The 15,208-nt window shown below is 62.1% G+C and overlaps 1 protein-coding gene across 4 annotated transcripts in view; it reads right to left on the bottom strand.

The window, feature by feature from the left end:
* The window catches only part of LOC111157451 (bromodomain containing 1), a 42,231-nt gene extending 29,985 nt beyond the window's left edge, over positions 1–12,246 (bottom strand). For all 4 annotated transcript variants that reach the window (XR_002641303.1, XM_022518860.1, XM_022518862.1 and 1 more), the window contains exons 1-2: positions 12,207–12,246; positions 7,559–8,939 (exon numbers count right to left, since the gene is read on the bottom strand). Coding sequence is in view for 3 of the 4 variants with exons in the window: in XM_022518860.1 (XP_022374568.1) it covers positions 7,559–8,925 (1,367 nt within the window). In the remaining variant the exon portion in view is untranslated. The remainder of the gene's footprint in view (positions 1–7,558; positions 8,940–12,206) is intronic.
* Positions 12,247–15,208: the final 2,962 nt, after the last annotated feature.

Raw genomic sequence — 15,208 nt, 5'->3', positions numbered from 1 at the left:
CCGAACACCGAACCGCACTCGCTCCTCACCACAGACTCGTCCCCAGGCGCATGAAGACATGGACGTGAGGGACACGGATTCAACAAGTGACCGAGGCCTCCGTGCCCAGCCCGAGGACACTTCGGGGAACGGCGGCCCACGCCAGGGAGGCCACCACAGCCAAGACACCACCGGCAGACCTCGAGGGCCCACTGGGCACTGAGGCCGAGGGGACGGGGACGCCGACGGGAAGGCCGTCTGAAGCTTTCTGAAGAACGTCCTGAGGCCTTCAGGGAAACGAAGGGTCATCGGACCGAGATACCGCAGGCACCGACCAGCGGATAGAACAAACACACGCCCACGGGCAGTAAAAGGCAAAACTCTTGGAAAGTGCCAGGACCGAGGCAAAGCTGTCCGCTCCCACCCCATCAACCCGACGCTGGGCCGGCGGTCCTGGCCTGCACCGAGCCTGGACAGAAGACCAAAAAACAAAGGGACAGAGAAGCCCACCCACACCATCCCTTCCTCACAGATTGTCCACAAAAATAACCTAATAAACTACAACACATTGTACCAATCTTAACAAAAAAAACAAAAACCCTGGACTGCTACAAAGAGCAAAAAAAGAAAAAAAGAAAAACACTAACCTGAAAAGCCAGCTACTCACAACGTCCATGAGAACCCCACGAACGCTCCCGGGACGTGAAAACGGTGCCGTGCACAGCAAGGCAGGCCCACCCGTGTTCGCGTGACCCCCGTGCGCAGAGTCCCGGCTTCCCGCAGGGACACGGCCATCACGAGAAGCAGGCCTGGGAATGCACGTGGGGACGGCGACCCAACCACGCAGACAGGGACTCCGCAGGGACACCGCGTGCGTGCATGTCACGCGAGGCGACGAGTGGTGCGGGGACGGGCGTGAGCGCTGGAAGCCGTGGGGTCAGAGCTGGCCCGCTGACCGGCCGTGGGGGGAAGACACAGAACCAGGCAGGAGGGCCTCAGGCTGCTGGAGGAATACAGGGGGGCAGCAGGACCTCGGCGCAGGGGGAGGGAGGCGGCCTCAGACCAGACCCAGGACGCAGCACCACACAGGAAAAGACGCTGAGACGAAGAGTCCCGTTCATCGAGACGCCACGGTGTTATGGATGCGTTTGTTCTCAAGAGTTCTTACCTGTTCTCAGGGGTGCCCGGGTGGCTCAGGTCGTGATCTTAGGGTCCTGGGATCGAGCCCCGCACCAGGCGCCCTGTTCAGTGGGGAGTCTGCCTCCCCCTCTCCTCCTCCCCCTGCTTGTGCGCTCTCTCTCTCTCTCACTGTCTCTCAAATAAATAAAATCTTAAAAGAAGACATTCTTACCTGTTCTCTACCGACGTGTTCCTGGATGAAATGAGGACAAGAGAAAGGAAGGGACAGGCAAGGGAGACCTCCGAGTGCAGTACCGCTCGGATGGGGCTCCAGACGTCCGAAGCCGAAGAGCGCGCAGACACGACAAACAAGACGCGAAGCCAAGGGGAAGGGACGCCCGCGACGTGCACAGCCGAAGCACCTGGCCACACACATGCGAGGCGGAGGCCTCCTCAGCCACAGGGACACGCACACCACAGCTCCCGCCCGGGGTGGCCACGGAGAGACACCAGCTCGTGCCGAGAGCACCGCACCAGTCCCCGGCGACGGCCTGCTCTGAAGCGAGCCAGGGAACTCCCACATGAGCAGCACGGTGGTCTGCGAGGCCACCCGCCCACCTCCAGACCCACGGCAACGCCGGAAGCCGCGACACGTGACAGCACGGTCCTCAAGGTCAGCGCATAAGCAGCAGCAAACCCTGTGTGCCCAAGTGCAGGAACAGCAGAACGGGGACTGGAGGAGCGCACCGCCATTCAGGAGGGGCCGCTGTGCGGGGGGGGGGGGGGGCTGAGGGGACTGGAGGGGCCCGAAAGGGACTTTGGGAGTGCTCCTTTCCTGTCGTTTCTTTAGAACAAACAAAAAGCGACATTTGGTAAATGCCTGTGTTAGTCTCTAGTTTTCCATTTCAAAACTTTTTATATAAAAACCCAGGGAAATGGGAAAAAAATGCCATTAAAAAATTATTTTCCCTACACGCGTGCATAGCCACTGCAAGGACGTGCTCGGGACGAGCCGGTATCGCCCCTGCAGAGTGGGACCTCAGACCCCACCCTCCCTTTGCACCACCTTCTCAAGTGTCCTGAGTCTTTCTAACGGGGACAACTCACTTCTGGACCAGCTCCGAGGTCAGACGGAAGTTGAGGGGCAAGAATGAAATCCAACCCCTCGGACCAGACAAAGCCAGAATTTGCCTCGGGAGGGAGGTGGTTCTGCGGACACAGCTCCCAGAGACCCTCCGGCCCAGTCTGCCTTCCCCCCTTCTCAGGATTCCCGTCACGGAAGCCAGAGGTGGCTGGGGCGCATCGCATCCAAGGCGAGGTGGCCGTCTGCGGCGAGCTACCCGTGAGCCAAGTTCCCCAAGGTCAGGTCCACGGTGACAACCTGCTGGGCCACCAGACGCTCCCCACCCCCACGTCCGTGCCCCGCTGCAAAGCACAAGGACAACAGAAGGGAAGGATCCCCTGAGGAGAAACCAGGGTGGGGGCTGAGGTGGACCACCCCCCAGCCCTCCCGGGGCAGAAAACCCACAGGTGGGACCTGTGGCCGCTGTGAAGAGGAGCCAGGGGCTGCCCGGCCTCCTTCTCCCGGACCGCGGGCCGGACGCCAGAAGAACACAAGCACAGAAACCTTCCGCGGGGGCGCCAGCAACACCGTGGTCACCAGGGAGCAGGGGCTGTCACTCCCTCTGGGCGAGGGACACTGGCAGCTCTGCGGACACCAGGCAAACCCAGAATAAGGCTCACTCTGTGGAGGAGGGGGCTGCCTTCTGCAAAACCAGCCCACCTGGGAGGAGCTTGGGAAGCATCCAGATCCCAGCAGGCTCACCCACCGGGACCGGTCCCGAGTGCAGGCCAGGCCTCACTGCAGCTCACCCCGAGCTCAGTCCCATCCTACGGGACGTGTGGGCACACGTGGGCCTTCGTGCCGGGCAAGGGGAGGCACCTTAGAAAGACGTGGCTCCGAGGGGGTGCCTGGGTGGCTCAGTCGTTAAGCGTCTGCCTTCGGCTCAGGTCGTGATCCCAGAGTCCTGAGATCGAGTCCCACATCGGGTTCGCTGCTCGGGCGGGGAGTCTGCTTCTCCCTCTCCCACTCCCCCTGCTGTGTGCCCTCTCTCGCCGTGTCTCTCTCTGTCCAATAAGACGGCTCAAATAAGATTTGGAGGTCTCTCTCCTTATTTTTGCAATATTTTATAAATTTAGAGTTATTTCCAAGTAAAAAATTGAAATAACTACCCTCAACCCGATGTGACCCACACCGGGGCCTGTGGAGGGCCTTCTGAAACCTCACACGGCACTCGGAACACTGTCTGCCCGTCCGCTGTGGCGTGAGGTGTGGACGCCAAGCGCCCCGCACAGATGTGGCCCTGATCAGCCCAGGGGACACCGAGGCTGGGGCAGTAGGGAGACAGTGCAGCAATTACCCACTGCCAGTATTACAGAAAACCCTAAGTTCCAATCCTATTTCTGCCAAAAATAAGCAAATAGAATGAATATGAACAGAAATGACAAAACTTACTACTCTGGCAGGTTCTTTCCATGGACTGAGCGCCGGAGATCCTGGGTGGAGACCCAGACCCAGTAGGAGGGCGAGGACACCAGTGTGGGGAGCACAGCGGCTCCCTGCGGGGAGCGCCGCCACCCAGAGCACCCTGGGAAGGGCCGAGCGTGGGAGGGGCCGCACGGGGCACAGGCCAAGCTGTCCTGATGCTTGAAGGACCGTGGCCCATGGCCCACAGCACCACACTCAGTAAGCACAAGACTCGGAGGAGCCTGCTGACCCACACACCTTGACCAGGTCCTTCCCCAGCGCCTTCCCCTTCACTGCAGCTCCCTGGTCCAAACCAACCTGCTCACCAGACACAAGGCACCCTGTGCCTCCTCCCCCCGCCTCCCCCGGCCTCCAGGGACGACAAACGGCGGCAATGCACAGCCCGACCCCACGCTGGCAGAGAAGCCACAGCCTGGGGAGGACACCCTCCCAGGAGGAGACGCCCAGCCCCCCAGTCTGAATTCAAACAGAGATCAGGGCAGGTGGGAATGAGAACATTCTGAGAGCACTTGGGAAGCCCACGCTCCGGTGCTTTCCCAGTGGCTGGAGGCAAACACTAGCTCCTTGGTTTTCCACAGGCCACAAAACGCACAACCTGCAGGTTTTACTTTTCGGTTTGGTTTTTAACGCTTCCTTCCAGAGCAGCCGCTGCTTTAGACCCTACACAGGCCCTTTCCTGAGGACCCAACGCCAGCAAGGGTGCCACGCCTGCCTGTGGAGCCACACTGAGGGTGGTACACAGCGGGCCATGCAGCCCTGGGGGACCAGCAGCCCTGGGGGACCAGCAGCCCTGGGGGGACCAGTAGCCCTGGGGGGGGGGGGGCTAGAGCCCCACCTCCCAGAAGGGCTATGCCAGCACTTCTCTCCCTTCCCCAAACCACGGCCCTACAGAACTTTTCTCAATTACAGTCAAATTAACTTCCAGAAACACGGCAAAAAAAGACCTACAAAGCTCAAGTTCACACTTTTCACATTTACGTTCAACGAGCATAAAATTTCTCTGTCAAGTGTCTCCCACATCTGTCCTCATCTGGCGTCTGCACAGAGGGAGGGCACCGACCAGGGATGCCCCTGAGTTAACTGAGCTGTGGACCCGACCCTCCAGCTCATCATTAACAACTTATCAGGTGTGCACGTGCCCTGAGCCACCCCCACATAAATGACCCAAGTGGCCGAGAGGACCAGGCTGCCATCAAGGCCAACAAAGCACTCTGTTCATTAGAGGCCATTCTCCTCCACAAACAAAGAGCAGCCCCCAGCAAAGAACAACAAAAGAGAGCGCTCTGGGAAAACTCAGTTAGTACAAAGAAACCAGAACGCTACAACTTGCTGAGTCCTCCTCTGGCCTGTCCCACTCTCTCCAGGGCCCACCTCGACTGGTCCCTCCCCGTAAAAAAGTGGTGTGGAATGATGAGGAACCAGAGAAGGTTCTCATCAGAAGAGCAGCTACTCGAGGAAAAGGCCCCCCTCCGAACAGAAGAATGCCTGTAACAGCACAAAGCGTTGATTTTTCTTGGAAAGCACAGCAGAGAGGGAGGAGATGGGATTTCCTCTCTCCAGAGTTTTACTCCCTTCTGCGGCTTCGTACTGCTGCCGTGTTAGAAACACACTCTAACGAGGTACGTGATGGAGACGAGACAGACAAGGATGGGCCTGACGCAGACCTCGGAACAACCCTCAAGTCACTGTGCCCGCGGCCACACTGGCAGGGAGACCATCCACCTCCACCGGCAGTCCCTGTAACCCCCCAGGCACGGGGCCGCCAGAACAGCCACATCTCAGGCCGCGGCTTCAGGACAGTAAGAGCAGTGGCGGAAAGCCCAGGCCCCCCCAGCACCAGGCCAGTCGGCCCCCAGAGTGGTCCGACCACGGATCACCACCAGCTGAGGGTGGCTGGAGATCTTCCAAGGTGGGGGGGCCTGTGGCCCAAAACATCCCGAAGTCTGAGCAAGCCAGACGGCACGGCCCCAGACCCTAACCCAGGTCCATCTTCGATCTCTGCTCCGAAGTGCAGTGACGGGCTATTCCTAAATTAGAAGAAGAAGAAAACCAAACACGGACCAGGCTACAGCTCTGGCCCGCGGCTCAGCTACATGACCTGCTTTGCAACGCTTCGGTCCAAAGTGTGAGTCTCTCCTCCGTCAGGCCGGGTCACCTGAGACCTGCGGGTGCCCAGGTTCTCCCGCTGGAAATGCTTTCTCCTGCGAATGGCCCAGCAGCCCCAGCCCAGCCCCTCGTCAGCAGCCTCGAAAGGAGCAGGTAAGCACACGGCACTGGGCACGGAGGGGCCAGCACGGTGGACTTCCAGCTTCTCCATTTTTTAGGTCACATTTTCTCCCTTTCATTTACCTCGATCACAGTAAAGCTGAAGTTTTTAGGGCTCTTCAGCAGAAGCTCTTGATGCAAATCTCACAGTTTCCGGCCCAAGGCAGAAATGCAAGTAAAACTATCTTTTAAGAAGTCTAGCTGACTGGTTCGCAAACAGACTCCATGGTTTTGACAGCGTTTTCCTCTGGATACAAGGGACAAGCACTTTTATTTGCTTCTGTCTGAATTTACTGCTTCTGTAATGAGTATGAGCAAAATTTCAGTTGGGAAAAAAGTCATACTTCTCGTGTTTTTTTAAAGATTTACTTATTTCAGAGAGAGAGAGAGAGAGAGAGAGAGAGATCGCGTGCACAGCGGGAGGGGAAGAGGAAGGGAAGCAGGCGTCCCGCTGAGCGTGGGGTCTGCTGTGGGCTCGATCCCAGGACCCTGAGATCATGACCTGAGCCGACGTCAGGAGTCGGACACTCAACTGACTGAGCCCCCCAGCAGCCCCGACTCCTAATTCTTAAGAGACACTAAGCGCCTCCTCTCTCGGGAGAAGACAGCGTTCCAACGGACGCCGCCCACTACACCTCACAACCCGACGGGTGACCTTGATGCCAGTCGTGACTCGTGAGGACCAAGCCACCCCGCTTCATCACGCGCTCCTCCCCGTCACAGACACCCACAAAAACAACCCAAAAGCCGAGTCTTGGATACATTTAAGGTAACTCTTACTTCTCAGCAATGCAAACGTCCCCGAGTCTGTCACTCGGTCTGGGAGACGAGCAGGTTCTCCTTCTGGCGTCCAGGCCACGGCACGTAAGCCCCAAGCCGCCCTCGGGCACACACGACGGTCTGCACCCTCACCTCGCCGCCCCAGCAGTCTCCTCCATCACACGCCCGTGCCCGACGACCAAGTGCCTGCCGCCCGCAAAGCTCCCCCCAGGCCTGGGGGGGCCCTCGACTCCCTCACCCTCTTCACCAAGTCACCCACCCACACGCCGAACAAAACGCAAAGAGCAAGTCCATAACCCAACCCCACGCAGAGAAGAGGAAACAAGTCCAGGGACAGGAGCGACACAGCCGGATGGGGACTGGCCCCTGGGACACATGTAAGAGCAAGGCAGGGACACTCCTCACTGCGGCCCCCCCACCACCGTGAACCCTCCAGACCCCTGCGGCCCCCACCCGCACCCCCACCGCGGCTGCGGCCTGCTGTACGCTGGAGAGCCCCACGCTGACCGCTATTCACAGCACCAAGGAAAGGCTCAGGAAACCCAGGAAGGAGAGCGGCGTCTCCCTCTACGAAGCTCCTGGCGGCCCCACTCTGATCTCCACTTGTCACTTACCCTCCCCTTCACTTTACAAGAAGTTATTTTTGAAATGCCCCAAGGTTCCCAAAGTTGGAAGCAGAGCAGAGCGAGGAACAGCTTTTTATCGTGTCGAAGGTGATGGCACCTGGGCCCCGGACTCTAATTCCTGCAGTCGGGAAGCTACGGGCTCCAAGGTCCTCGCAGCTCAGGGGAGAAGGTCCGTCAGAGAGCCCCCCACCCCGTCCCGGGGTCCCCCGCCGTCCCGCGCCCCACGCCTGCAGGCACTCACCTCTGCGGGGGGATGTAGGGAGCACACACGGGCGGCAGGGCCGCACAGGGCTCACTCAGTGTCTTCTTGGCCTTTTTTGCTTTCTTCCTGACTTTGGACGTGGACCTGACCGCTTTGACGGAGCTCTCTTTTCGACAGACACCGTTTTTCATCTCGACATCCCCGTAAATGTTCAGAGGCCTCCGCGTGCAGCCCGGGGGCGTGTGGACGTCACAGTAAGCGGTCTTTCTGACGGAGAAGGTCGTGGCGCCGCCAGTGAGCTCCTTCACGGGCTCCATCTTCATGTAGAGGCCGGCCCTCTGGGCGCACGTCACGTGGAAGGCGGTGTAGCAGTTGGCCTTGTGGCACTGGATACAGGCGCCCACGCCCTTCTGCTTACAGAGGTAGCACGTCAGTTTCCACCGGGCCGGAGGGATGTTCCTTACGCCATCGATGGGCTCGATGAACACTGTGTTGGCAAAGCCAACCTCCGGGATCCACAGGGCACACACCACATGGCCCCAGCGGTCGTCGTCCGTCTTTTTGAAGGCACCTCCCTTGTTTGGGCAGAGCACGCAGTCGGCGGGCCGGGCCCGGGACTGCAGACAGTGCCGGCAGAGCCACTGGCCCTCGGGGATGTAGGGCACCCCGTAGCACTCCTGGTGCACCGCCAGGTTGCACATGTCACAGAAGAGAATCACGTTGCTGTTCTGACACTCGCCGTCCATGCAGATGCAGCACACGGCGTCCTCGTCGATCAGGGACTGCTGCTCCCCCTGCTTCTGGTTCTCGCAGTAGGACTCCTTCTCGAAGCGGTCCATCAGGAACTCGAACACGCTCTGCGACACGGCCGAGACGCAGTCGCCTTTCCGCTTCTCGTTGACGATCTCCAGCCAGGCGTAGTCCTCCTCGTCCATGTCGTACTCCACCTCGTTGTCCAGCTCCTCGGCCGACTTCTCGATGAACTTGTAGTACACCGGGGGCCGCCTCGGGGCGGAGGGCGGGCTGTACTCCACGATCCGCACCTTGGGCTCCGGAAGCGCGCCGGCCGACGCCAGCGGGCCGTGGGCGCTGGGCAGAGCCTCATGTTTCTTCTTGAGCCTGTTGTTTTTGTGGCGCTTGGTCCGCGCGCATGCCGGCGGCCTCTCGCTGTTCTCCTTGTTGCTGTTGCACTCGCTCAGCTCCTGGGCGGTGAGGTCGTCCTCCAGTATGACCTCCAGGGGATCGAAAATGCTGATCCTGTGCAGGCGCCCCTCGATCTCGATCTCCACCATCCTCTGGGCTTGCGCGTAGGTCAGGGTCTCTCGCGTGGGGGAGTGCTTAGTGCCGCACGGGGAGGAAGGGTGCCTCGCTGCAGCGCCGCGATGACATCGTCCTTTCCTCCTCATTTGGTACTGACTCCCTGAAACAGAGGCACAGGGGCGTTAACTCCCTGCAGAAGACCCCAGACGAGAAAAACCACCAGACACAGCGAACCGACCAACTCAAACTACATCGGAGTGAAACTCCCAGCGGACATCGCTCCAAGGCTTCCAAAACCACGCACCCCAGGACTCGTGATCGTGCGTCACGGACTGCCTGGACAAGATGACACAAGGAGCAAGGAGTGGCCTTTGAGAGGCGCAAGTCCCTCCAGGCCACTCTGGGGTTCCCATAGCTCGCCAGTCACCTTCCCAGACCACACTAACAGGTTGTCAAGATGACCGCAGCATTCCTCCCGAGGAGGGGTCCCAGCTCTGAGCCCAGGAAAGCCCACACAGGGCCGGACTCCAGCAGGCACGGAGGTCGTGACGGCAAGGGGAGCACGCTCAGCGGCTGCCTGCTCCAGGCCAACACGCCCCTTAACCAGCTCTTCCCCGGCCCCGCTGCTGCCCAGGGGGACCCCTACAGCTCCGGTGCAAAACCCTCGCCGGCAGCTGGAAGCCTCGGCAGTCTGACCACAGCGGTCCACCCTCTCCACCAACACGGCCTCCGCATATGGTGAGGCCCAGGGCCACTGAGCCACGCCAGAACCAAAGAGGGGAGCCCCCCTTCACCCCCAGGAGGCCCAACCCGCCTTCCAGAGGGCCTCAGCAGTGACCGCACAGAAACCCCCACAGCCCAGCCAACCGGCCCCACTGCCTCAGGGGCACTTCCCAGCTGCTGGCATGACTGCGGGGCCCGCCGTGCCCTCTTCATCACGTACACCCAGACAACGCGCAACGGGCCACGGAAGGCACCACCACTTGCCCCCAACAGTGAGCGGCACCCCCCGCCGTCCGACGAGAGCCCCCGCCTGGGTGGCCAGCAGTGGCTCAGGAGCCTGACAGCCTGGCCACAGACCTTCACGAGAATTCGCTCTTTTCAGACCTCCACCATCTAACTCAGTGACAGAGTCTGCTCTCAGCCTGCCTCACGGGAAGACCCTGGACCGCCAGCCACCAAGCAAGGTGTCACCTTAGGACGACAATGAGGACCTCTGACTCCTCTCCCTGAACCACCACACTCTGCTGACAGGAAGCAAGAGCACTTCTAGGAGACCGGCCTCCAAATGAACATTCCAAGCCGGAGGCCCAGACCCACGGCTCTGTGGTCACCCCAAGGAGCTGGACCACGGCCCCCAGCAACCCAGCTGGCCTTGGGGAAAAGCCCCCAAAGAACCAGAAACGTCCTGAGAGGCAAGCCCGGCAGCCCCGATATGCACTTTTTTAAGACAGAGACTTCAGACTTTTGTTCTCCTTTTGTCAAACAGAAATCCCTGTTTTATGCTGAAACTTACCAGGAATGCCCTGTAAAAAGAAGCATGAAAACGCCGTGGCCGGCCAAAACCCCATTCACCTGCGCCTCAGGGCTGCGCAGGGGCACCCTCAGCCCTGGACCACCAGGGTCGGGGAGAAGCCACCAGCCGGCCAGCCCTGCACCAGCGATCCCTTGTGAAGAGTGGTGTCAGCACCACGGCCTCCGAGGAGGGGACCCTCAGGCACCCGGGGACGGCCTCACGTGTCCCCACCGAGGTGGCGCAGGAGCAACGGCTGGTTACTCACCAGGTTCAAAGCAAACACCTCACCTTGTCCTCTGGCCACCGCACCAAGCAGATCTAACTACAACGGGTCTCCAAGAGCCACACTCTCCTGGAGAAGTCTTTAACCACTGTCCACAAGGAGTTCACCTAACACTTCCTGGTCCCCGCAGGTCTGTAATCTGGACTCATAGCTGTGACCGGGACAGAGGGCACTGAGCAGCAGAGTGACTGCCCCGTCTCCTCGCCTCCCTACGCCCACTGACCGGGACTGGACAGGCCGCGTCCACACCAGGCGCTTCCCTGGAGCAGTAAGGACTCCCACGGGGAGGTGGTCAGCAAGGACAGAGCCAGCGCTTCCAGCAATAACTCCGTTGCATACACGCAGAGAAGCCGAGCGAGCCACGAGAGAGGAAGCGGGCACAGCAATGGGCCACTCCCCGTCTCCAATCAGTTCATTCGCAGCCCGGCCTGGGACAAGTCCCATCCACTCCACCACGTCTGTGCGTCGCAAGTGGGAGCAAGGCCGGTCCCCAGCTCACGGGCCTACGTGAGGACCGCCTGAGCCCCCGCGATGTGCCCAGGGCCCCCTGACTCTACGAGCCTGCCGTAGGCGCGGCCCCAGGCTGGGCTGACTCTGCGGCGGGTGGAAACGACCTCGATGGGCGTGGCGGCTTCCTGGGCACGGCTGGTGTCAAAACTCAACTGTGCCCTCCCGGCGGGGCTCCTGGCTCCACACGCCGCCTCGGGAGAGCCGCTGCTGCTAAAAGGGGCCGGAAAGCGGGAGCACAGGTGTTTCCCACCCGCTCCGAGGCTGCGCGGCCCGCGCGACCACCCACCGCCCGCCCGGGCGCCTGACCCGCGAGGCCGGTCCAGGGCTCTGGGTTAGGAAACGTTTAAAGTCCGGCCCTACTACAGGGAGTTTCCTGTCTTGGCAAAACAAACCGAGTGGATCTGTTACATAATGCGACCCGCTCGCGCACAATGAACGCTCCGGCCCGCGGTACCACGCCGGCTCCGAGGCCCGGACCCCGCGGCCCGCACGCGCGGCCGCTCCCCCGGCCCTTCCTGCCGCGGGTCACCGCCGCGGCCGGCACAGCGGAGCCAGGCGGGGACGAGCGCGGCCTCCCGGACGCCGGGCCCCGACACCCCCCGCTCCCCGGCCCGCCGGCTCCCGGCCTGCCCTGCCTCCCCGGCCCGCCGGCTCCCCTATCTCCGACCGCCGCTCCCGGCACCCCGGCTCCCTCCCGGCCTCCCCGACGCCCCAGCCTGCCCGACGCCCCGGCTCCCCGTCTCCGTCCCCCGCTGCCGACACCGCGGCTCCTCCCGGCCTCCCCGGCACTCCAGGTCCCCGAACTCCCTCCCCGGCCTCCGGCCTCCCCGGCGCCCCGGCCTCCTCCGCCGCCGGGCTCCGGGCCTCCGCGCCCGGCCTCCCCGACCCCCGGCCTCCCCAGCGCGGCCTCCCCGGCGCCGCCGCCTCCCCGCCCGCCCCGCCCGGCCGCCCCGCCGCCCCGGCCGCCCTGAGGCGGCCCACCCGCCCGCTCGCGGACAATGCGCCGCCCGCCGCGGCCGCCAAACATGGCGCCGGCACAGGCACCCGAGAGGCCGGCGGGCGAGGCGGCGGCGGCGGGCGGCCCCGACGAGGCCCCGGCCCGGCCCCCGCCCACTCACCTTCGGGGCCGCGGCCGCGGGAGCCCGGCGGCGGGCGCGGAGGCCGGCGCGGCCCAGGCGGCGCTAATGGCGCCCGCGGCTCCCCCGCCAACGGCCGCGCAGGCCCGGGCCGCCGCCGCTCTGGGCGCGGGCTCCTGTCGGCGGCGCCCGGCCCGGCTCGGCGGCCGCGGGCTCGCGCGCTCTCGGGCTCTCCGGGGCGGTGGCGGGCGGCGCGGCGGGGGGGCGGCGGGGGAGGGGCAGGGGCGGGCGCGGAGGCCCGGCCGGCGGCGGCGGCGGCGGCGGCGGCGGGCGAGGGGAGCGGGCGGCGGGCGCGGGGAGGGTCGGACGCCCGGGCCGGCTCGCTCGCTCGCTCCCCAGCGAAGCAAACAATGCGGCGAGCGCCCGCCCGGCGCGCTGCGTGCGAGACGCGCCCCGCCCGCCGCCGCCGTGACGCGCGCCGCCGGGGGAGGGGCGGGCCGAGGGCTGCGGGCGGGGAGGGGCGGCCGGGCCGGGGGCGGCGGGCGCGGGGACCCTGGGCCGGGGGCCTGAGGGGGGCCAGAGGAGGGGGCCGGGGTCCTCCGGGGGCCCTGGGTGGGGGCCGGGGGCCTGAGGGGGGACTGGGGGGCCTCAGGGAGACGGCCGGACCCGGGACCTCCGTGGGGTGTCGGGGCCCTCAGGCGACGGGCCGGGACCCCGGGGGAGGGCCTGGGGCGGGGTGGCTGGGACACTGGGCCCAGGGCCTGAAGGGGAGGGCCGGGACCTCGAGTGGGGGCGGGGACCCTGGTCTGGCTGTCCGAGGGGGAGGGCCAAGGCCCTGGTCCAGAGGGCCTGAATCCTCCGGGGGCCTGAGGGGGTGTGTGTGCGGACCCTGGGTCGGGGAGGAAGCGGGTATTGGGACTGAGGGGCTGGGGGCCAGAGAGGGCGACTGGACTGGGTCACCGGCCAGGGTAGAGGGCTAACCCGAGTCGGGTTACAGGACACTGGGCAGGGGAGAGCGGCGGATCCCCAAGGTGGAGGCCACCAGATTAGGGGAGCTGGCTCCGGAGAGGTGAAGCCCAGTGCCCCTGGAGAAGCCTAGATGTTCTGTGGAGAAGCCTAGATGGTTCTGGAGGGTTCCTGGCCAGCACAGTGACCACGAAGGAGGGCTGGGCCCTGGGAGAAAAGATCTGGCACAGCCCCCTAGCTGGGGGCAGCAGGAGAGGCCCCTCAGGAAGAGAAGGGACACACCTCCCCCCAGGGCAAAGGTTGGGTCCCTCTGAGCTGATAAGATCTTCTCCTTATCGGGGCAGGCCGGGCAGAGCCCACTGCCTGGGGCCCTCCAGCAAAGGCCTTACTTGGAGCAGGCTGCCCTGACCAGTGTCCTCCGTGGGAGCCGGAGCCCACCAGCCTCTGCTGACCCGCACTTGTGTCTCCCTGCCCCCCGTGCACGGGTTGAGAAGTGAAGGCTTGGAGGGTGGGCTAGGGTTCCAGCCACAGCCCCCCTCGAGGCTGGGCGGAGGTAGGGCTGGCCCAGCATTGGGACCCCAACCATATGTGCCCCAGCCCCGGGAACTGCCCTAGAGATGCCCGCTGACCTGAATGCAGGCTCGCCAGGGCACCCAGTGGCAGACGACAAGCAAGCTGGGCCCGCATCCCTCCCTCGGCCTGACCTGACGCAAAGCAGCACGGTGGAGTGTCTCAGGACAGGGTCAACAGTAAGAGGCTCCGAAAAAGGTGAGAGCCGGGAAACCCTTCTCCCAGGACAGGGGAGGGAAAAGGGCTTCTCACATGACAGAATCATGCCAGGAGGAGTGAAGAAGAAACTCACACAGTCATGTCACAGTGACATCCTGGAATCGCCAGGATGAAGAGACGAGCTCAACAACCTTCAGAGAAGTAGGGTCTTTTTTTTTTTTTTTTTTTTTTTTAAGATTTAACTTCTCTGTTTGACAGAGATCACAAGTGGGCAGAGAGGCAGGCAGAGAGAGGGGGGAAGCAGGTTCCCGCCGAGCAGAGAGCCTCATGCAGGGCTCGATCCCAGGACCCCGAGATCATGACCTGAGCCGAAGGCAGAGGCTTCACCCACTGAGCCCCGCAGGCGTCCAAGAAGGGTCTTCTTTAATCAGACTGAATCTGATCGTTACTTGGCAAGGAAGCGGCCATTAAAATTCTAAGAATTCAAGAATTCCATATACAGAGAAACTCATTCATGAGACAGCAAACGAAAGGTGTCTTCACAGTCTGTAAACATCCCAGTTTGCCACACCCAAAGTCTCCAGAAAAATGCCGAACGCCTCTGGCAGAGGGACAAGTGTATCCTGGAGAAGACCTGGACGCCAGCAAAGAAGGTCCCACGACAACTGAGCAAGTCCCAGATGAGCCGACACGGTGTACGGCAAGGGCAGGTAAGAGCAGGAAGGAGAAAGCGCACGAAGGTTCTCGTCCTAGTAGAGGGTTTTCAAACTGGTAGAAAGAAGTTGAGGGGAAACTGAAATGTGGAAAGACTGGCGATATCAACAAACGGCCACACACATGGTAAATAAGGGATACGATATGACACGACGGGAAGAAACCCAAGCGTTTGTGTAACAAATAGATCTGAACGTGTCACAGAGAGATTGAAGATGAAAGGGCAGACCGTATGTGCCCTAACCCTTTCGTTCCTCTAAAGACTGCAGAGAGGATGGACAGAAAATTAAACTGCGAGATGCTCGCAACATGTGTGCCTCGCAAGTGATCACTGTCCAGGATCCCTTCAGATGCATCAGAAAAAGAGCAGCAAATAGAATAATGGGCAAAACCATAACCAGGCTCCTTGCGGAGAACGTGGACGGCCCGTAGCCTCACCAATGACTTTAGAAATGCAAACTACAATCACACCAAATGAACACAAATGTTCAAGTCAAACCTGTGACAACAAGAAAGGTAGATCGACAGGAACGATGACAGATATACACAGCCCCTGCTGGCTGGAGTGTCCTGTGGTCCGGTGACCTTGGTAAACAATAAGGCATTACCCAGTAAAGTCGGACCTGTGCGTCAGT

The sequence above is a fragment of the Enhydra lutris genome, unplaced genomic scaffold (genome assembly GCF_002288905.1).
Source record: "Enhydra lutris kenyoni isolate GAN:26980312 unplaced genomic scaffold, ASM228890v2 scaffoldscaffold55, whole genome shotgun sequence".
Classification (NCBI taxonomy): Eukaryota; Metazoa; Chordata; class Mammalia; order Carnivora; family Mustelidae; genus Enhydra; species Enhydra lutris.
The sequence above is the reverse complement of the archived record's forward strand: the minus strand, read 5'-3'. Positions and strand labels throughout refer to the sequence as shown.